The sequence below is a fragment of the Lutra lutra genome, chromosome 5 (assembly GCF_902655055.1).
Source record: "Lutra lutra chromosome 5, mLutLut1.2, whole genome shotgun sequence".
In the NCBI taxonomy this organism is placed as follows: domain Eukaryota; kingdom Metazoa; phylum Chordata; class Mammalia; order Carnivora; family Mustelidae; genus Lutra; species Lutra lutra.
The window spans coordinates 98324518-98349005 of NC_062282.1; the positions used below are offsets into that span (position 1 = coordinate 98324518).

The 24488-nt window shown below is 39.4% G+C and overlaps 1 protein-coding gene across 1 annotated transcript; it reads left to right on the forward strand.

The window, feature by feature from the left end:
• Window positions 1-532: 532 nt before the first annotated feature.
• LOC125100246 (leucine-rich repeat and calponin homology domain-containing protein 4-like) lies at window positions 533-1423 on the forward strand. Its single transcript, XM_047730280.1, has one exon. It carries the CDS (start codon window positions 557-559, stop codon window positions 992-994), a length of 438 nt encoding a protein of 145 aa, XP_047586236.1. The 5' UTR covers window positions 533-556; the 3' UTR covers window positions 995-1423.
• Window positions 1424-24488: the final 23065 nt, after the last annotated feature.

Genomic DNA, 24488 nt, shown 5'->3' on the forward strand with positions numbered 1-24488 from the left:
TGCCCAAACTCTGTATAGAAAATGGCCTCTCCCTTTTCACATGCTACACTTTGTGCAAGTGCCTTCCATTGGTAAAATCAAAACCTAAACCCTTCTAGTAATAGGAAATAGTTTCCAGATTTTCAGTGCCTACACATGGGAGAGAGCTTGGAAGGAAGAAAATGATCCCAAAAGTTGATGAGCACCCTATCACTTACTCAGTGGTTTTGTCTTCCAGAGCCCTCTCCATTCCTTTCTATCTCTTATTCTTGTGGTAGTTAACATGGTAACGGCTAGAAAATCTGTTACCTTATTTATTAAAAATAAACAGCCATGAGTGAAGACACTGAGACATTTATGAAAAACAGTATAGGCATATGGTAGATGCTGTATCAGATATATGAACCCAGCTCTGCCAATTACTAGCTATATTATATTAATATTTCCGACCATAGGTTTTCTCACCTGAAAAATGGGAATAATAACTGTCATACACCTTTCCCAAAGATGCTGCAAGTATCTAATGATTTATACATTTAAAAGTGCTTCCCCCCAGCTTCTGGATGAAAAGGAGCTAATGGCACAGCTGCGCCAGGTCCCTGAGTCAAGGCTGCAGCGGCCCCTGCCCGAGGACCTGGCAGAAGCTCTGGCCAATGGGGTCATCTTGTGTCAGCTGGCCAACCAGCTGCGGCCCCGCTCCGTGCCCTTCATCCATGTGCCCTCACCTGCTGTGCCAAAACTTAGTGCTCTCAAGTCTCGGAAAAATGTGGAGAGTTTCTTAGAAGCCTGTCGAAAAATGGGGATGCCTGAGGCCGACCTGTGCTCGCCCTCGGATCTCCTCCAGGGCACTGCCCAGGGGCTGTGGACCACCCTGGAGGCTGTGAAGCGGGTGGGGGGCAGGGCCCCCCGCCCGTCTGGCCCCCTTCTGGTCTGGGCGGCTTCATCTTCTTCTACGTGGTCCTCATGCTGCTGCTCTTTGTCATCTACACTCGGCTCCTGGGTTCCTAGTACCTGAAGTCACCCTTTCTCCCCGCCCCCATCACCCTATTTCTATTTATGACTCCTGTGCGACCCCGGTCCCTACCAGTGGTGCCTTCAGCCCCTACCAAAGACACTAGTGAGCCCCTTCCCCTCACAAACACTGACCTCAGAGGCCCCACTCTGGTGTACCCAGACCCTGGGCCCCCAGCCTCTGGCCACCCTCCTATAGCCCCTTCCCTTCCCTCACCTCTCAGTGCTGATGGTGCCTTTATCCCTCCAGACCCTGCCCTCTGCTCCCTCAGAGGGTCGATCTCAACCTTCCTCCTTTTGCCGTCCCTCTCCCACCCCCCCCATTGTTCTGGGGAGCTAAATTATCTATATTTTGTAGAGAGAACTCTATATTTGTAGGGGATACAGGGGCCCAGGCTGGGTCCCTGTCTCTGTGTATAAATTGTACAGACCGTGAAAAAAAAAAAAGTGCCTCACAAAATATAGTGTATTATAAAATTTAATCCATTCTTTCACCATAGTTAGTTCTTATTTATTCTAGGGCACAGAATTAGACATTTTAGGAGAGTAATACCACAACAAACAACAGTCACTGTGCCCTACATATTTACCACTCAGTAGCAGAGTACATTAATAAAAAACTAGACAAAAAGTAGAATATTGTAAGGGCCATAATGAAGTAAAGACAATAACAATTTAGTTTAGAAAAACTATTATTTCCGTCTGGAAAAATGTGGAAGGTATTTTGACCCAGCTCTCTCATCTTCTGTCTGATTCTTCCATTTGATTCCTGGACTTACACTTTCATGTACTTTTCATGTATTTCCTATAGATGTCATCGTGTTAATGCCATCAATTACCCATCCAATTCCTTTTACTCCATTCCCCTTGTAATTGTTTTAATTCAGAGTCTGATCACTGTTGGCCTACACCACTGCAATACCTTCCTCATGAACCTGTCTGCTCCCAAGCCTGCCCTCATCATACTGACCACCTCACCCCACCCAACCCACAACCTTGTAGAGGGTTCCTCTGTCCTCTGTACTACTCTTAGAATAATCTATCTTGAAAGCAATTCTAGTTGCACAATCACCTATTTAAAATCTCTTCAAAAAACCACCTCTAATTTCAGGATGAAGTTGAAATGCCTTCACAAGGTCCTCCCTGATTTGGCCCCAGCTTTCCTCTCTAAACTGAAACGTAGGGATGTGCCTTTATGCATGAACTTCATGACACCTATGTACAATACTCAAAACAGCATTTTTCCCCTTCCTGATTCATGATGGTGTTGAGTAGTATACCTGTGACCCTTAAAATGAGGGATTAGAACTGGGAGATTGGTGATCTAGGGAACAAAAGGGCTGGCTGGAGAGAATAAAAGAGAAAAAAAAGTACAAAAGAGAAGGTAGAAAGGTAAAATGTGCCATTTGTATCTCCCGGTTTATGTGATACTGCATATAGGAGTCCTGACTCAAACTTATTGTCAGATATGCAAGGATTCGCTGGGGGCGGGATGGTGGAGAGCGCTCCATGAAGAGTCAGTGCAAGTAAGATTCTTCCTTTCTACATGGAGGCCGGAAGTCAGGAACAGTCCGAATCCTTTTATAGGATGGAGGAAGAATCCTTTTAGAGAGAAGCCTTCCTTCATTACATGAACCTCCACTGTACAGATTGTTCTCCAAATGTTTTGTGGTGGGATGTGGTTGTTGCAATTATTGTAACAATTATCTAACATAGCATATTACATTTTCCCAAATGCTGCCATAAATATCTCATTTGAGGATCAACTTCTGGGCCCTCCAAATTAAAGAAGAGAGTTTTCAAAGGGTGCTCAGGCTACTTGCCAGGCTAACTAAAATGGTTATCATATGCCCTGTTTTTATGGAGGCTTTGAACTCTCTATTAAGTCTTGGCAAAACTAATGTGTCTAAGTAGGTGTTACTTAAAGCTAACATGGTAACATGGTAACATGGTAGAGTCTCAAAAATACTCAAATGAATGAATAATCACAAACCTTTATGCTATGAACTCAGATCATCTCTTTAAGAAAATCAGCTAGAGGAGTCTGGAAGATCAAAGGGAATAGGTAGTGTGAGAACACATGAAGACTGGTGTTGACTGCTGACTTCCCTCTGTTTGTTCTCCTTCAGTGTCAGACTGGTCTGGGTGTGTTCCTGCATCTAAGGGTGGGGAAGGAGTGTGCGTGAAGGGAAGAAAAGATCCTTTTATTTTTTTTGAACATTTTTCTTGGAGATTTAAGGGATCATGAGTTTAATATTATATGGCTGAATTATGGTTTATATCAAGAATATTAAAAATTAACTTTTTCACAAACTTTCTCTTTGACTCAAATACCAGAAGTTTGTCAACATCAAATTAAAGAAACGGAACTAAACAAAATGTGTTTTAGACTCCAAATTGAAATTTGAAAGGATTCATAAGCAATGCTTTTCAATCACTTCACAAATCATTATCCCTTTCTTTTTCCTCCCTTCTAAAGTTCTCTTCTGAAATAACTAGATCTTTGTATTTTGAAGCTTCTAAAGTTTCTGGCAGGATCCATATGACTTGATTCAGACCACAAGACAAATACTCTGTTGTGGAAAAGTGAAGTCCATGAAGTGTTTTCACTTTGTACATCTGGTCACCTAGTCTTCTGACTTCTTTCCCAGAGCAGTATAGTCCCCAGATTTCTTAATATACTTTTGGAGAGCCATGAGGACTGCTTCATTTACAAAGTAATCTTACAGACAAAGAGGGTATACAGCTTTAGACTTCTTCAGGAAAAACTAAGATTGTTACTGGGACCTTAAAGATTTTTTAAGCTAGTGATGGCTTTCTAATTAGAGAAAAGATGAAAAATAGAATTTGGGAAGTGCTCCATGGCTGCTTTTCATAATTTTTGTATTTGTTTCCTATGACAGCTGTAACAAATCACCACAACGCTTGTGGCTTAAAACAATGCACATTTACTCTCTTACATTACTCTCTTACTCTCTTTTGGAGGTCAGAAGTCTGAAATCAGTTTCACTGTAGCAAAACCAAGGTGTCAGCCTTACTCCCCCTGTATCTCAGCTGGCTCTAGAGAAGAATCTGTTTTCTTGACTTTTCCATCTTCCAGAGCTGTATTACTTGTATTCTGTGGCTCACAACCCCTTCTACCATCATCAAAGCCAGCCATGTGGCATCTTGGATTTAGTGGTCATGATGCCTTTTTGTATGTCAAATCTTGTTCGGCCTCCCTTTTATAAGGGTACCTATAATCACATTGGGTCCACCCAGATAATCCAGAATAATTTCTCTATCTCAAAATTATTTTTAAAAATATTTATTTATTTTAGATAGAAAGAAAAAGAGGGTGGGGGAAGGGGCAGAGGGAGAGAACCTTCAAGCAGACTCCCCACTGAGTGTGGATCCCAGCTCAGGGCTTGATCTCATGAACCAGGCAATTATGACCTGAGCCAAAACCAAGAGTCAGATCCTCTTTCAAAAAAACACCCAGATGCCCCTCTATCTCAAAGTTCTTTATCACATCTGCAGAGTCTCTTGCCATCTAAGATAGCATGCACCCTTCCCAGGGATGAGAACTTAGATATCTTTTGGGGGCTATTATTCAACTTAACATATTTTTGCTTTTAATTTTCACAATTATACCATCACACTGATATTATCCCCATTCTACAAATAAGGCCACTGAGGCACAGATTAAGAAATGTATCATTATTTCAGGTAATAAGCAGCAAAAAAAGCTCAAATCCAATTCTTCCAAGTTTATGGAAGAAAAGAAGGAAAATCAGAAATAAAAAGCAACATTGATGATAACTTTTTCACATCTTTTTTCTCAAATTCCTTCCACATCTTCTTAGACAGCTGAGAAAATCGATTCCCTTTACGTCTGTCTGGCATTTGGCAGAACAAAAAACTTGATTTCCAGATGGGGATTGGAAAAAAATGGTCAACTGACCATTGGCTGGGACTGAAATTCATATTTTATCTAAATCCCTTTTATGACTTTTCTCACCTTTCAGCTTATATTATAAAGGCACTTTTTGGTTCTTTCAATGTGCCAGTCACTATTCTAAGTATCCTTATATGCATTAACTCATTTAATCCTCAAACATGCCTAAGCTATAGATGCTATCACTACTTTTATTTTTTTCATTTCACAAATGAGAAAAGTGAACCATATAATGGTTAAGTAATTTGATTAATTTTTTACAGACTGGGTACGTGGGTGGCTTAGTCGGTTAAGTGTCTGCCTTTAGCTCAGGTCATGATCCTAGGGTCCTGGAATCAAGGTCCATGTCAGGCTCCCTGCTCAGCGGGGAGTCTGCTTCTTCTTCTACCCCTCCCCCCTGATTATGATAGCTCTCTCTCACGCACACACACTCTCTCTCTCAAATAAATAAATAAAATCTTAAAATTTTTTTAACATGCTAAGATTCAAGCCTGTGTATCTGTAACCCCTAGATACTATACTATACTACTTACAGGCTAAAGCTTTGTATACATTTTAAACTTCTTCTATAAGAGGAGGCCTTATTCTTTAAAAAAAAAAAAAGATTTTATTCATTTGAGAGAGAGAGAGAGCATGAGAAAGTAGAAGTAGGAAGGATAGGAGGGGCAGAGGCGGGGGGAAGCAGACTCCCCGTTGAGCAGGGAACTTGATGCTGGGTTTGATCCTAGGACCCTGGGATCATGACCTGAGCCAAAGGCAGATGCTTAACTGACGGAGCCACCCAGGCACCCCAGGGAGGCTTTTTTCCCCCAAATCACTGAGTATAGTGTATTATATATGATAGTCCTTTAGGTGCTGAATAAATAAATGAAAGCTGATTATACTGTTATTTCTGTTTTTCTCATATATTTTTCCTGAATATATGCCTTCAGAACCTTGCTATTCAATGTGTGGTCCCCAAACTAGCAACATAGGCATCACCTGGAGCCTTATGAGAAATGGAGACTCTCAGGCCCCACACCAGACCTACAGAATCAGAATCTGCATTTTAATAAGTTCCCATGTGATTTACATGCACATTAAAGTTTGAAAACCACCCTTTAAAGCACATATTTAGAATTAACAAACTTATTTCACAACATCTACATGGTTCTTTCACCCCTTTATATGTTTGAATGCTGTGGCTCTGGCCTCTTTAACTCCATTCTGGCTTAAAGTTATATGATTTGCCCAGTTTCATAAAAGCTCTTCCTTTTGAAAGCATTTGTTTCTATGTGAGAAGAGCATTGTCACTTAAGGAAAATATTAGTAACTTCTTTTTTTTTTTTTTTTTCCTTCAAAGCAAGTTCACAAGAATCTCCCCTGCCCCCAAGCACACGTACAGACCTGGCTTTAGCAGGTTGTGCGGCAGGTGAGCTGGAGAAAGCAGCAGCCCAGGTAGAGCAAGGACTCAAAGCCTCTCCCTGGTACAGGGGAGGAAGCTGCTCATCACCATGGTATAAAATAAAGCCCCTAAAGTAGTTTAAATGTTTCAACCATCAGGACAGCTTCATAGCAACCACTTCACCTTCTCACACTCACCTCCAGACCCTGCGGCACCTGGCTGCAGAAACTTGTGCGTAAAGAAGAGAATGATATAGATTATCCAAGAAAATGCCTTCTAAAGAATCTGAAGGGTGGTTGGGGATGCCAAACAGAGGAATCCCTTTCTAAACAAAGAGGTGATATCACTATAAGGATAAAGCACTCACTCAGCATGGAGGGAGATCAGATCACTGCAGATCCCTGCACTTGAAACTGGAAATCAAATTAACCTGACTCTTAAAGTGAGATAGGCAAATCAAACTGTAAAGAAACCAACAATTTCTATCTATCTATCTATGTATCCCACAATCTATCCTACCACTCTTTCAAAACTCAGTTGACTGTACTAGAATTTGTTTTGATATTTTAATGTCCATCTACATAAAACGTATTGGTAGATTGCTACAATTAACATGATATCTTCAATCTTTAAACACAGAGGATGCTGATAACCCACCATCTGCAGGGTGAGCACTTGGGAGACTTTTAGTCCCCAAACCTGGATTTAAACAGCCTGACCTAACTGTATTTAAATGAGGACCTTTGCTTCTGATCAAGATCAAGTACTAGAAAAAGAATTTACTTGCACTCCTGAAGCAATCAAAAGCTAGACAAAATATATGAAACAATGGCTTTCAAGACATAGGACATGAGGCAACAAAAAACAGTGATCTGAGAAACAGTAAACCCAGGAAGCCCTAATCACCAACTCACTTCCGGGGCAGAGATTCCAGGCTGCAGCACCAGGAGAAGACATCGAGGTAGAGCCTGATATTCCCCCCAAGCGGAGGTGACAGAGCCAGGAGTCGGGGGAGGCTACAGTTTGCAGGACAGAGTGTCAGCGAGGAAAGAGATGTACAGAGAGAGAATGTGAGATCTCCAAAAGGACCCCCTGGAGTATTCACCTGAGCACTGATCAGCACAGGACTGTAAGGTAACCATCAGATGACAGGGAAGGAACCACAGACAATCAGAGGGAACAAAACTTAGAGCATACATGGAGCAGGGAATAGTGCCTACTTCCACTGGCCTGAAATGGAAAACCTCATAATTTTCAGGATATTGGAGAGGCTACCATATTAGTTTTCTATTAGTGTATAATAATTTACCACAAATTGAGAAGATCGAAAATAATACCTTCTTATTATTTAGTTACATAAATCAAAAGCACAGGAAAGCTTGACTGGGTTCTCTGCTTGGCGTATCATAAAAAGCCAAGGCATAGTTGGGCTAGGCTCTTACCTGGAGGCTCTGGGGAAGAATCTGTTTCCAAGTTCATTCTGGTTATTGGCAGGATTTGGTTACTTGAGGTTATATGACTGAGGTCCCCATTTTCTTTCTGGCTGTTGGCCAGGGATTGCTCTCAGTTCTTAGAGGACACTCACAAATCCTTTCCACATGACCCCCTTACATTTTCAAGCCAGTAATGACATATATGACACATCAAATCACCCTTGTGCTTAGAATATTTGACCATTCTGCAACCATTCAGAAACAAGTATCTGCCTTTAAAAAGCTCATAGAAGTTAGGTCTACATGGATCATCTCCTATCTTAAATTCAACTTAATAGTAACAATTATACGGACAAAATCTCTTTTCCCAGGTATTGTAACATAATAATGGGAGTAACACCAGAGGTAAAAAACATGGAAGCTATCGGGATTCTGCCAAACAGAAGTACTCAGAAGGGTCTTCCTTTATCAATGGTAAAAATAGCCCTCCATTAACTGCTTCCCTGATCCAGATTAACAATGTTTAAAATCAAGACCTAAAAGCACCAAACTATTTTTGAGTTACTCAACCACATTCCAGAACAGAACTCTAGAATACCTATAGGAACACCAAAAAAATATAGCAGCCAAAAAGGTAAAACTCACAGTGTCTGGTATCTAATAAAAAAAAATTACCAGGCATGCAAATCAGCAAGAATGTCTGCCCTATAATGAAAAGATAAATAAAACTATCAACACTAACTGAGAATTAACAGCAATGACAGAATGATGGATAAAGATCTCAACATAGTCATTATGTCTATATTCCATATGACAAAAATGCTAAAGGGAAAACTGACTATGCTAAGTAGAAATGCAGAATATACATATTATTTTTAAAAAACATACAATGATCTTTCAGAGATGAAAAATACACTATGGGAATTGCTGTCATATTAGATATTGCAGAAGAAAATATTAGTGAACTAAAGAAACTAAGCAACACTATCCAAAACAAAACACACAGAGAAAAAATAAACAAATAAACAAAATATTCATGAGATGTGGGCAACTTCAAGAGCCCAACATATATATATAATTGGAATCTTCAAAGCGGAAAAGAAACGATGTAAAAATAATGCCTGAGAAACTTCCAAATTTGTTGGAGACTAAAAATCCAGAGATCCAAGAAGCTTAACAAACTCCCAAGCATAAGAAATATTAGGAAAACTATCTTTCAAATTTCATAACATAATTCAAATTACATAATCATAATCAAACTTCTCAAATATAGTGATAAAAAAATCTTAAAAGCAGCCACAAAATATGATCACAATATGTGTAGAAGAACAAAGCATGAAAGTGTATTTCTCATCAAACAGAATGCAAGAAGGAGACAGGGGAGCAACACCTTTAAAGTAATAAAAAATTACTATCAACACAGAATTCTACACCTGACAAAAATATCTATTTTAGACAAAGGTGAAATAAAGAATTTTTTAGATATACAACATTGAAAGATTACATCACCATCAAACCTGCACAAAAAAGAATGTTGAAAGAAATCTTTTGGTCAGAGGGAAAATGATACCAGATGGAAATATGTATCTACATAAAAGAAAAAAATAACATCCGAAATAGTAACTACAAGATAACTAGTTATTATTTATTTATTTATTCATTTAGTTTAAGATTTTATTTGTCAGAAAGAAAGCACACACAAGCAGGGAGAGCGCAAGTGGAGAGAGAAGCAGGGTCCCGCTGAGCAAGGAGCCCAACATGGACTTGAACACAAGACCTTGGGATCATGACCTGAGCCAAAGGCAAACATTTAACCAACTAAGCCACCCAGGTGTCCCTTATCATTTATTTATTATAGGAATAACTTTAAAAGACAAATGGTCATTCAAAACAGGGAATGGCAAACTTTTCTCTGGAAAGGGTCAGAAAGCACATATTTTAGGCATTGTGGGCCATACAGTCTTTGTGGCACTACTCAGCTCTGCAGTTCTACCATGAAAGTACCCATGAAAAAGTATGTAAATGAACTGGTATGGCTATGATACTGTAAAATTTCATTTACCAAAACAGTTGGCAGGCTATTTTGGCTTTTGGACCTTAGTTTGCCAATCCCTGATTTAAAGCAAAAATCATAATGATGCAGTGCAAGATGTTAATACATATAGAAGTAAAAGGTTGGACAACTACAGTATAAAGGCCACAAGGTAAGAATTAGAAATATATTACTCTAAAGTTCTAATCTTATATGTGAGGCAGTATATTGTTACTTGAAAGTAGACTGTGCTCAGTTACATTAAATGTATACTACCTGAACACATCAGTGAAAAGACAGAGATTATCCAATTAGATAAAAACAAAAATAAGACCCAATTATGTGCTATCTACAAGAAAATCACCTCTAAATTAATTTACCAATAAATTATAATTTATTGACTATAAATTAATAACTAAAAGTTCAAAAAATTGAAATAGATATGGCATGTAAACACTAATAAAAAGAAAGCCAGAAAGCTGTATTGATATCATGAAAAAAAGACAAGAATGAGAAATATTGCAGTGGATAATGTGGAACAATAAATAACGATAAAGGAGCCAATTCTCCACAAAGACATAACAATCCTAAATACTTAAGAATAGGAATTTAAAATAAGGGATAAATACACAAATCTATAATTATATCTGAAGTTTCAACACTTGTCTTTCTATCACTAATAGGAAAAATGGACAGAAAATAAGTAGAGATATAGAAGAGCCTACCAACATAATCAAAACACTTGACCTGACATTTATAGATACTCCATCCAACAACAGGAGAATACACATTCATCTCAAGTGCACATGAATGGTCATCAAGATAGACCATATTCTGTGCCATAAAACAAGGCTTAACAAATTCAAAAGAATAGAAATTATACCACATACCTTCTGAACATAGTAAAATTAAGCTAGAAATCAAAAACAGAATGGTATCTGGAAAATTCACAAACATTTGGAAATCAAATATCATACCTCTAAACAACCATGAGTCAAAGAATTCTCAAGAGAAATTTTAAAATATACTGAACTCAATGAAAGGGAAGTATCAAAATTTAAAAATTAAACATGTACCTACCATAAAATCCAGCTATTCTATTCAGGTAAATACAAATACCCATGAGAAAAGAAAAAATAAAAAGGAAAACTATGTCCATGCAATGATTTTTACATGAATGCCCTTAAAATCTTTATTTGTAATTGCCAAAAACTAGAAATAACCCAAATGTCTATTAACAGGTTGACAGATAAATTTTGGTATATCCATATAGTGGATTACAATCTACAATAAAAAGGGATAAACAAATTTTTGTGTGTTCATACAATTTCATACTGCCTGGAAGAGAAAGGAATTAATTAATCAACTAATTAACTAATTAATTTTTTAAATGCATACAACAGTATGGGTGAATCTTAAAACTGTTATGCTGTGGGAAAGAAGCCGGGCAAAACAGAATTCATATTACATGATTCCATTTATGTACGATTCTAGCAAATACAAACCAATCCATAATGACAAAAGAGTGATTATCTGGAGATAGGAGGTAGAGGGAAAAGAGGGAGCGATTATAAAGGGACCCAGACTTCTGGAGGTGATGGCTGTGTTCACTATCATGATTACAGTGAGAGTTTCATGAGTATAAAAATAGGTCAGAATGTATCAAAATTATACACTTTTAAATATGTGCAGTTCTTCTACAATCTTGACAAAGCCCTTAAACATAAAAATAAATCAGGGAAACCCATGTGAACTTGTACAATTTCAGCTGACTTTAACTAGATATCTTGCTGATCTTGGGATCTAAGCATAAGCAACTTCCAACCTCCACCCTATCTTCTCTTCTTAGCACACATAAAAATAAACATAGGGGGTGTTATCAGAGCTGCATTTCATAAAATTTTGCTTATACGTCTAGAGTTTAAATTGCTATTACCAGCTTCAAAAAAATTGTAAAGAAAAAAGCCTTAAAGATAAATATAATTCAAAAGCATAACTGTCATCCCTAACCTCACCATTGAGCATCCTTCAGCCTATTCACTACTTCTCCCTCTGGACTATAATTACCAGAAATGGCATTGAGTTCTCTTTTCCATTATGCCATAGGGTCTTTTTTGATAAAATTGTCCGGATCCACTCTTAAGATGCTCTGTTACCTCATGTTTAAGTAATTTTCATTTTTTATTCAGCATAAAAAGCTCAGATTGGGCAGTTTTATCACTGCTTATCCCACATGTAGGGAAAAATCATCTCATATTTGGCAGCAAGAATAACCAGGAACTCGTTTTAATATGGCAGCAGGCCTTGCCTGCTCAGGGGCATACCCCTGCTTTAGGGGTGCTTAGGGTGCATGAAACTCATAGAGGACCCTGACTCACTCAAATAAAACAATGAACCAGGTCATGAAAATTCAGAGCAGAATGTATGATTTTGCAGCCCATCCCACATCTGTTTAATCATATTAGCATTCACGGCCAATGTATTAAATTGAATACCCTAAAGATATTTGCCATTTCTGATTTGGGGCTGATTTCCTTGAAGCATGAGCATTTTGTTTTTCTAATTTCAGAGAATACTAAAAACTGTTCTCCACTTAACTAAAGACAGAGTTATGGATGCCTGCTCCCAACAAAGCAGCCCATGGCCCTCCACCCACTGGAAAGTCAGTTGCTAAGAAAATAATGCCTTTCAGCTTTAGTGACAGAGTTCAGGCCTCGTGAGCATTTGAGCATTGAAACCCCACCTTTCACACAGGAAGAATCCCTGGTGCCCTCGTGCTCTTCGGCTTTCACTGTTGGATGGCCAAGGAAATAGTTTGAGGTCAGTGGGCACACAATAATCCTTGACAAGTGGTGACTGCCATTTGGAATCTCAAGTCTCAAAGGCGTACTTCCTCTCTTTTGTCTATTGTTACTGCTGGAGCTTCATCCCATAGTCCGTGTGGTCATTATTATTTTTCAAAGTGACAGGAAGTTGCTATTGTCTGGTTTTGGACGAGTTTCTTTAGCCTGCTCTTTCTGTGTCCACGTGATTAACAGCACCAGGAAAATGCTGTTTGTATTCATCCTCCCTGAAATGTCAGCTTCCCCTAGACCCTGGCTGCTTGGGCTGAGTGGAATTTTCCTGCACAAATGTCCCCCAGTTTCTCATTCTCGATTTGGCAGCAAACTGACCTGCCATCCTTCATTCTGCATAAGTTATTTACAACGTCTGGAACATTTCGGAAAAGTAAAATAAGGAGGACTAAAGTCAACACATTTTAAGAGAAATTCTAAGCTGTCCTCTCCACTTCCCCAGAAAGGTAGTAGTGAAGTGACATGATGGCAAGCTCTGTCTGCACCCTTCTTAAATAAACAGTCTCTTTGGATGGGCATCTTTGTTGCAGAAATGGAGGCATCTTCTTCAAAATGCCCCCTAGGGTTCTCCTGATGCTTTTCTTCTTGGTATTAATAGAATCAACCACAGAATCCTTGCTCAGCACTTCATTAAGCCTTTGTACAGCTCTGATTAGAAGTTTCCTTCATAATATATTTGGCCAATTACTTCAGAACAATCACTCTGCTGACATTGTACAACTACCTTACCAACCCTGGGTTGCCTATCTCCAGGATTCTTTTATGAGAGAAATAAATTTTTACCATAATCTTTTTTTTTTTAAAGATTTTATTTATTTATTTGACAGAGAGAGATCACAAGCAGGCAGAGAGACAGGAGAAGCAGGCTCCCTGCCGAGCAGAGAGCCCGATGCGGGACTCGATCCCAGGACTCCGAGATCATGACCTGAGCCGAAGGCAGCGGCTTAACCCACTGACCCACCCAAGCGCCCCTACCATAATCTTTAAATTAAGTTGTTTTAACTCCTGGCCCTAATCTCTAGAACCTGTGAAGGTTACGCTGAATGACCAAATTTCTGCAGGTGTGCTTAAATTAAGGGTTTTGAGTTGACGAGATTACTCTGGATTATCCTGGTGGATGCTAAGTACCATTCCAAGAATTTAAAAGAGAAAGGCCCAGGAGAAGAAAATTAAGAATAGTAGCAAAGATCACAGTGGCCAAAAGCTAAAGAATGCTGGCAGCCACCAGAAGCTGGCAGAGACAGGGCACAGAGTCCATCTGCCCTCACACCTTCTGAAGGAATGCAGCCCTGCGGACACTTTAATTTCTATCCAAGGAGACTGATTCCAGACTTCTGGCTTCCTGGTCTATGACAAAATAAATTTCTGCTGTTGTAAGCCAATAAAACACAATAAAATTTAATGACTATCAGAACAAGAGACACCTTTGGGATTTTCCAAAATCTCCACTTCTTGTTAGGGATTCAGTGATGACACACAGGGCAGCATCATTTGCTCCCATAGGTCTCAGACTGCCAGAAACATGTAGAATTGGTGGCCTTACTGTATTTCTGTACCCCTGAAACACAGAAGAAATGCAGTTTGGCCATCTCTGAGGACGGGACCAAAGAGAAATTTGTTAAGGAAGGGCTAATCTGGAGGATATTACAGAGGTAGAGATAACACACATCCCTAAATTCCCTTTCCCTTCAAAACCACCAATCAACAGACCTGTCTTCCCTTAACTTATCTAAAGTTTTCTTGACCCTTTTTATATTTTCAGGCTGCATGAACTCCTGAGGTAATGAATCTGAGAACTGCTATTTAAGAGGTTTGATGGTGTCACCTGTAGGAAAACAGAAATGGAGTGAAGGGGTGTCATTCAAGCAGAGTCACTGTGCTCCAAGCCAGACCACAGAGCTCTCTGAGCCTACCTGCATACCCATGCCCCTCCCATGATTACAGAACAGCTCATCATGCCCGGTCTTAGTGAGCAGAAGAAAACATACAGCCCATAACCTGCCAGCTGTGTTTTCCATCATAATTTAAAATTCATAATATGTTAGCTGGGCTACACAGGTTCTTAACCTTTCTTTTGGTAGAAAGGACTATTAACATCTTTCTTGAAAAAATATTTACTACTACCTGTAAAGCTGCTTTGTGCTACTTGGTGTTCAGGGTAAATAAAACAGCTGTGGTTCTTACCAACTGGGGGATTCGGTGGGTAAAATGAGAAAAAATAGGCAGACATACAAAAGGAAGCTTACAATAGATATAGGATATGGAATAACTACGTAAACAAATAATTTAACAAGAGAAGTAAATATTTACAATATATGCCAGAGTTATCCTGCCATACAAGTGCTAAAGTTAAATGAAAGGAGAAGGGAAGGAAGGGGAGGGGAGGGGAGGGAAGGAAGGGAAGGGAAGGGAAAGAGAAGAGAAGAGAAGGAAAGGGAAGGGAAGGGGAAGAAAAAAGAAGAGAAGAGAAGGGAAGAGAAGAGAAGAGAAACGGTCTCAGGAACTAGGAGAAAAGTTAAAGAAAGTCTATGACTAGCTTGTTCTTAATCTGGTCCTACTAATGAAGAGATAGGAAGTACTCCACAGATTTGCTACAAGAGGAAAACTCCTAGTGGGTATCACATTTTTAAAAGAGTTAGTCAGATAGGGAGAAATAAAATATAACAAAAAAAAACTGCAATAAAAATTGAAAAGGTGGAGGGAATAGGTTTAGAGTATATGTGGGCCAAGGGAGAAGAGTAGACATGGAAGAAGGATTTGGGGGAACAGATTTCTGCTAGAGATCTTGTGTCCTCAATTATAGTTTGGGCAGTGGGAGTTTTCAAAGTTCTCCGTATGATTCTAACATGCAGCCAAGTTTGAGAACCAGTGACCCACATCACTCTACAAATAGCCACCAGAGTAAGCTTTCAATTATTTTCATTTTAATGATTCTTCAAAAAGATGCCACATTCTTTACTTACCAATTACTGTTAGGTGTCATCTTTTTCATTTATTTTTTTTAAAGATTTATTTATTTATTTATTTATTTGACAGAGAAAGAGATAGAGAGAGAGGGAACACAAGCAGGGGGAGTGGGAGAGGGAGAGTCGGGCTTCCCGCTGACCAGGGAGCCTGAAGCAGGGCTCAATCCCAGGACCCTGGGATCATGACCTGAGCCGAAGGCAGATGCTTAATGACTGAGCCACCCAGGCACCCCTCTTTCATTTATTCTTTTAACAAATGACCTGCAATAGCCATGATAATTATTTTAATTTTCTGAGCCTTGGGCTTTAACTTGTAAAATGAAAATATCTATCTACTTATAGCTTTGTCTAAAATATTAAATGAGACAACATTTACAAAGCACTTAGCACAGCACTTGGCACAGAGAAAATACAGAGAAATACTGGCAATTATTAACTTTCCTTATTCTCCGACAGATGATTTGCTAAGTGTACACTCTACTACTGAAAGCACTGGGCTAACCACTTCTGTATCTTTACTCATGTTGCCCTTTTCCATGGGTGTAGGCTGCATTTCTCTCAGTCTAAGCCCTTCCTATCTGAAGTTCTACCTCCTTGAGGTCTGTTTAGGTGCTCTCCCCAAACACTTTATCCTAAACAATCCCTCCCCATTCTGGTAGTCCTAAGGACATTTTTATCTTCAGTCTTAAGTAGTCTTGCACCGTCTCTTCACTTCACTACACGTGTTAAGCATTGTCTCTGCAGTTACATCGTAAATTCCTTGAGATCAGTATTTGGCTGCATCATCATTGCCCATCCATGCCTATGCATGTAGAGCCCATTTATTGTGTTGAATTGAATAATCATTTGCATCTAAGAGACACCTAGTAGATTTCAAGCTCCATGAGGGCAGGAACCCGTGTGTGGAATTCATCTAAATCTTCCCAGGACCTGGAATAACCCCTAATTCATAATAGGAACTTGTATCTTCTAGGGCTGCCATAACCAAGTAGTAAAGAGTGGATGACTTAAGAGATGTATTTTCTACCTTTCTGAAAGCTAAGAGTCTGAGATCAAGGTATTGGCATGGTTGGTCTCTTCTGAGATCTCTATCCTTAGTTTGTAGATAGCCTTCCCTACTTGTGTCTGTGTCTTAATCTCCTTTTCTTATAAAGGATTTCTTATAAAGACACTAGTTCTATTGGATTAGGGCCCACTCTAAAGTCTCCTTTTCACTTAATTACCTCTTTGAAGACTCTATCTCCAAATACAATCACATTCTGAGGTACCAGGAGTTAGGACTTCAACATCTGAATGGGGTGGAGAGGCATATAATTCAGCCTATAACAGTGCTCAGTAATATTTGTTGAACAAATTAATAGCATTTGGCTCAGTATGTCATCATGGCTCGATCTAGTGTTAATGCCCAGTACAGTCTCCCATGTATTATGTTCCTACCTCAGGTGGTTGTGGTAGGAAGATAAGTATAATTTCTGCCCAAAGCAACTTACATTCTAAGGGAAGAAATCACCATACACATTTGCAATAAATGGAAAATAAACTAAATTAAAAATATATACCAGGGAATACATGAGACAGAAGAGAACCATTGATCCCAGGAGGGGTTTCAAGGAAGGCTTCCTTGAGGAGATAATTTCTGAAGTGAGTTTTAAAAGACAAATGAGAACTTTATAGGACAGAAAGACAAGAAGGAACTGATTATAGTATTAGATGGTTACACTGTCTACACAGAATGGTAGATAGATTTAATGCATGGGGCAATATGAGAGACATGAAGTAGAATACAGAGATGATTACAATAGCTCAGGTGAGAGATGGAGAGGGCAGGCCAGTGGTAGTCAGTGCACAGAAATCATCAAGTGTGAGAAACATTTAAAGGGTAAAATCTACAGGCTTTACTGGTTAACTGAATATGGAGGTGATAGAGAAGCAGAGGTAGAGGAAAGCTCGAAGAGAAGAAGTGTAGAAGAATCTGTGACCATGTTTTAAAACCAGTGCAATCAGAAACACAGGCAACTTGTAAGAAATGCAAATTCTTAGAGTCCACAGTAGATTCCTGAATCAGAGTATCTGGGGGTGAGATCAAGGAACCTGAGTTTTAACAATCTCTCCAGGTGATTCTGACACCTGCTAAAAGGCCTAACTCTAAGGGTAAGAAACATTTTCTTTGTATCCAGGAAAAAAAATTATTTCACCTTTGTTTCTTTCTAATAACTCTCATTGAATTATTCATGTCTTGATGCTGCTGAATATCCCAAAACCAATTAGTTGAGGAGAGAGAGAAATTGTGGGGATGGTTAGAATTGTCTCTATGTGTGTGTGTTGGGGAAAAGGAGTGGGAAAATGCCCAAATACAAATGATCTCTACACATCAAAAGATTTTCTGAAATCTAATGTTCCTCATTTATATTCTCAAATTTAATGACCTAGTTTGGAGGAAATATTTTCCAGTAAGGTCAAAAGGAAAGGAAATATAAGCACATCAGAGAAAAAAATTCTAGCTTGAGGAGCAAGATTTGGAAAGCACAAGTTTATTTTGATTGCCCAGTGTGTTAGTCACGCCTAATAAAAGGGAGGATGCATTAAAATAATTGGTCAATGTCTCTACATATGTTTTAGTGGAACCCCATGGTGGAATCAATAATGGCCACCCCAATGCAATGACCTCTGAAGCTCACAACTCTGCTGTCTCACAGTTATTTCCAATTGACTTAATAGAAAATGTTCGAGTGCAAAACCAAATGGTTCGATTCCTGGAAAATCATTAGTAGTTAAGTAATTAAACAATCACTCACTTATTAACTTTTCCCAGGTACTGTGGTCACACTTGACAACCCCAATATTGCCTGGTAATTATATAAATTATTCCCATTCTCCATTTAGTAGTTGCCAAAAAAATATATTTTCATGAAGATAACAGACAGGGACATAACCTTCAAAGCATGGGGGTGGGAAGAGTGTGCTAAATTCTCCCAAGGACAACTGCTAATTCAGAACATATACTGGGAGCAAGCAGAATGGAGTGAGGGAAACAAACAAGGATTTGTTTCATGTATTACTTGAAATTCTAATAAGCATAAGCATTTCATAAATATAAACAATAAAGTATTTTAATAATAAAATACAGGGGCACCTGGGTGGCTCAGTGGGTTAGGCCTCTGCCTTCGGCTCGGGTCATGATCTCAGGGTCCTGGGATCAAGCCCCGCATCAGGCTCTCTACTCAGCAGGCAGCCTGCTTCCCCCTCTCTCTGCCTGCCTCTCTGCCTACTTGTCATCTCTGTCAAATAAATAAATAAATAATCTTAAAATAAAACAAAATACAAAATGAGAGAAAAGACAAAATGCTTTGGTTCAATCCCTAATTCTAGAACCCCTTAGCTATATGATCATGGGCATGATACTTAGCTGCTCTAGACTTCACCATTCTCATCTTTAATACAGAAATGCTTACGTCAAACGATTGCTGCCACATGAAAAGAGCTAGTATATGTAAAGCACTTAGTGCAATGCCTAATGAATACTTAACAACACTAGCTTTTCCATCATATCAGATCAGAGTTCAAAACCTAGTTTTTCTACTTACTAGCTATATACCCTTGGATCAAACATCTCACCTCTGTAAGCCTTATTTGTTGGTTAGTTTTTAAGATATATAAAATGAGGACAAGATTATCTATCCTGTAAGACATTAGAGGACACAGAGTAGACCTTAACAAATGACAGCTATTTCACATTAGCTCTTCAGCATGGATTTTATCTTCTACATCCATTTGCTTCCATTGTTTCTGTTACTTAGGCTTGGTTCAGCCCTTGGTACTGCTCAGTCCACACTCGGACTGGCAGAGGACCTTCTTCACAGAGAAAAGATGGTTTTCTTCATTTCTTGTGTTTGTGGAAAGGCTGTCTTACCTACGTGTGCTCTCAGATTGTTCAGAAACCACAGCATGGAGATCCCGCAACCAGTGGGGATAGAGGGCAGAAATGATCTCAGACACATTTTCTTGATGTTTTCTCATTTTTTTACTGATACAGCCTCTGTCTTATTAGAATGAATTCTTAGCCATTTGGCTTTCATTCAAGCCTCAAATTCACTCAGGCATAAGCAATGAGTCAAGATGGTCAGAAATGAAAAGAATTTCATAAAAATACAAAACCGCAGAAGAAAAGGTGATTAGATATGATATTATTGTGTTGTTTTACCTCTCTATGACAAAAACACGACATGAAAAATAAAATCTCAAATGATGTGAGAAAAAATATCTGCAACAAGTACGGCAAAGTGTTAGTGTCCTTGATATATGAACAGCACTTGTAAATCATTAGTAGTACCACAATAGGAATATTAAAAAAAAAAAAAAAAAGAACTGGCAAAGGATATGAATAGGATGTTCACAAAGGAAGACAAAGAATAAATGAATGGATGATAGTGATTGAACTAGTAGCAAATAAAAGTCAATTAAAACTGAAATGTGGGGACACCTGGGTGGCTCAGTTGGTTGGGCAGCTGCCTTCGGCTCGGGTCATGATCCCAGAGTCCTGGGATCGAGTCCCACATCGGGCTCCTTGCTCGGCAGGGAGCCTGCTTCTCCCTCTGCCTCTGCCTGCCACTCTGTATGCCTGTGCTCACTCTCTCTTCCTCTCTCTCTCTGATAAATAAATAAAATATTTAAAAAAAAAACTGAAATGTGAACAAATTTTTTAAAAACCTGAAATTTCATCAGATGGTCAAAAGTTTTATAAATTGAGGATTCCTAGTGTTGGTAGAGTATGGGAAAATGGTAATTTACAAAGTGTTGATGGAATCTCATGGAAGGGCAGTGTATATTTTGCAACACATATCAAAAGCTTAATGTGTATAATGACATTTGATCTAGTAATTCTACTTTTAGAAATTTAATCCTAACATAAATGGCCAAGATGTATAAAAAGAACATTTGTTACATAACTGTTCATAAGAGAAAAAAAAATCTTTTAAATAATAAAAACCTATTAATATGATTAGTTAAAAATAAAAATGGATCAATGATTTTTCCATACAAGAGAAAAAATACTTCCATTAAATATACTGGACAGACAGGGACATAACCTGTATCTGTTGATAACTGTATACAATTACCTGTATATACGGTTTGTACAATATAACTATTGATATAGTTATCTGTCCCTAGTATAGGGGAAGCAGGGAAACAGCAAAGAAACAACGCTTGTGCAAAGGCCCTATAATGGGAAAGGCTTCTGGTCCACATGTGATTTTGTAATCAGTTCTTTCCAGAGTCTACCCTAAGTTAAAAATGAAGTGGAACTCCTCTAGGCAGGCCCCTATCAGTCTTGCTCACTGGCGTATGCCAAATTTCTTGCACAGTCATGGTACGGGAGATGCCTGCTAAGTTGAATCATATGACATTTCTACCAGAAGTGTTTCAGTGAGGGTATAGAGAAGGGTGTGTGGAAGGATGCTTGCCAAATGTTAACACCAGTGATTGTATGCTGAAGGATTTGATGTAATTCTTTCTTTCTTACATCTGCATGGACTATTTGAAATTTTAATGATAAGCATGAATCAGCTTCACAATTAGAAGTAGCTAATCACATTACTGTCATCTAAAAACTCCAAAACAAGGAAAAGACCCAAAGAAGAATAGAAGCACACAGCTGGCCATTGGACTTGGATGCATGTGGTTTACTTCTTGCAAGTAGCTCTCTTCTGTTTAGAGGGTACCAACAAGGCAGCCATGGCCCACTGTCAACAGGTGCAAAGGCAGTTGGCATAATCCAGTGGTCAATAAACATGTGTCTGTCCAGAGCCCAGAAAGGAGCCTCCCCAACGCCAGCAATAGAGTTTCCGCTGACCCTCCATAAAAGGTATGTCTTCCCCTTCTTCAACCACCTGTCAGCAGCTACCACTCATCCTTTAACACCTGACTCAAGTCTCACCTCCCCTGGAAACATCCCCAATTCTGGTACTTCCCCTCTGTGTCCCCCACAACATTCTCTTTATTCATCTTGTGTCCCCATCTCTCGGGCTACCAATGATCCATTTATTTGCATGTCTTATCCGATCATGTGAGCTCCTGCAGAGCAGGAAGCATGTTTTATTCATCTGCTATTTTCAGGCCTAGCATCATCTGATAAATAGTCAAGAGCTCAACAAAAGCTTGTGAACCAGCAGACAGCAGCTGATTTCTCCTAGGCTTTGCAATACAGTTGTTACGTCAATGAAGAAAGCTCCCACACCCCCCAGGATCTCCTGCAGCTGGCTCGGCCTAACCCCCCAGTTGTACCAGGCCCTCAGCAGATATCCATTCATATGAGGACATCCAGGTCGGAGGGATGGAGATGATATACCTCCCAAATATCATGAAGGCTATTGGAGGCTGCCCTTCTGTGTCCTCTGACTGCCTTACACCCTTCTGTGTTCAAATAAAAATGAGAGTAGATACCAGTTTAAAGTCATGTGTCCAGGCACCAAAGCTTTCTGAAGGAAGAGACAGTATTCCTCCAACGCATGATTTACCCGTGGATGGAGAACATAAAGTCTCTTTCATCACACCGATCCTCAGCACTGTCAGATGCTGCTCACACATCAAAGGGCTCTGGGAAGCCCAGCACTCACACAGTCTTCCTCTGAACTCCATAGCCATGAGTCGCCACGTGGGTTTATGCCAAGCAAGCACGGGGCAGCCAAAGGTATACAAATGTCACCTGAGCAAAGAGAAATAATGAAAACTGGGAAGGTATGTGGCTGACCTGACAGATTGGCACCGGTTTTTTGGGTTTTTTTGTTTGTTTGTTTTTGTTTTAATATTTTATTTATTTATTTGACAGAGAAAGATCACAACTAGGCAGAGAGGCAGGCAGAGAGAGGGGGAAAGCAGGCTCCCCACTAAGTAGGGAGCCTGATGCGGGGCTCGGTCCCAGGACCCTGGGACAATGACCTGAGCTGAAAGCAGAGGTTTAACCCACTGAGCCACCCAGGTGCCCCGATTGGCACCGTTTTTATCTGATTTTGTGAGGTTTCTCTCCTAGGTTAAGTTGGAATGCAAACACTAAGCTGTTCCACCTGAGCTGAGCTCTTTAAATGTTGCTGCCTTGGAATCAGAACTGTGGAAAATGATAATGTTTCCATTAACAACAAGAAATGGTGTTAGACCAGTGTCTTTGCAGTACCTCAAAAGGCTGACGGGGCTCAGAGGTGAGGTTCTCAAGAAGTATTCGGGTAACATTCAGCTTCCAGTTTAATCTCTCCCTGCCCCCTTTCATGCCTAACAGAGATTTTACTTCTGGGAATATATGTTACGGAAATAATCCAAAATATGGGAAAGGGAGCCTTGAGTTATTTACATAAGAAAGAACGGAGAGAGGGAGGGAGGAAGGAAGAAAGGATCAACCTAAAAACCTTCCATTAAGGGATATTTAAATAATTGATGGAATTCTATTGAAGATATTATTGTGAATTCATTCAAATCATTTTGAAGAGTATGGAATAACATGCTTACCATAAATGCTTGTTATAGGACTTCTGGAGGAAATACAGAAACTAACATTATTGTAACCACACATATTTGGGAAAGACAGGAAAGTATAAAAACAGTAAGACAAAAAATGAATAATCCAATCATCCAGAGAAATGGTATTAAAATGAATGTTTCTTCTAGTCATTTTCTTTCTTTTTTTATTTTATTTTTTATAAACATATATTTTTATCCCCAGGGTTACAGGTCTGTGAATTGCCAGGTTTACACACTTCACAGCACTCACCATAGCACATACCCTCCCCAATGTCCATAACTCCACCCCCCTCCCAACCCCCCTCCCCCCATCAACCCTCAGTTTGTTTTGTGAGATTAAGAGTCACTTATGGTTTGTCTCCCTCCCAATCCCATCTTGTTTCATTTACTCTTCTCCTACCCCCTTAACCCCCCATGTTGCATCTCCTCTCCCTCATATCAGGGAGATCATATGATAGTTGTCTTTCTCCGATTGACTTATTTCGCTAAGCATGATACCCTCTAGTTCCATCCACGTTGTCGCAAATGGCAAGATTTCATTTCTTTTGATGGCTGCATAGTATTCCATTGTGTATACCACATCTTCTTTATCCATTCGTCTATTGATGGAACCAGAAAAGACCTCGAATAGCCAAAGGAATATTGAAAAAGAAAGCCAAAGTTGATGGCATCACAATTCCGGACTTCAAGCTCTATTACAAAGCTGTCATCGTCAAGACAGCATGGTACTGGCACAAAAACAGACACATAGGGGCGCCTGGGTGGCTCAGTGGGTTAAGCCGCTGCCTTCGGCTCAGGTCATGATCCCAGGTCCTGGGTTCGAGCCCCACATCGGGCTTTCTGCTCAGCTCTCTCTGCCTGCCTCTCTGCTTACTTGTGATTTCTCTCTGTCAAATAAATAAATAAAATCTTAAAAAAAAAAAAAAACAGACACATAGATCAATGGAACAGAATAGAGAGCCCAGAAATAGACCCTCAACTCTATGGTCAACTCATCTTCGACAAAGCAGGAAAGAATGTCCAATGGAAAAAAGACAGCCTCTTCAATAAATGGTGTTGGGAAAATTGGACAGCCACATGCAGAAAAATGAAATTGGATCATTTCCTTACACCACACACGAAAATAGACTCAAAATGGATGAAGGATCTCAATGTGAGAAAGGAATCCATCAAAATCCTTGCAGAGAACTCAGGAAGCAACCTCTTCGACCTCAGCCACAGCAACATCTTCCTAGGAACATCGCCAAAGGCAAGGGAAGCAAGGGCAAAAATGAACTATTGGGATTTTATCAAGATCAAAAGCTTTTGCTCAGCAAAGGAAACAGTTAACAAAACCAAAAGACAACTGACAGAATGGGAGAAGATATTTGCAAACGAAATAT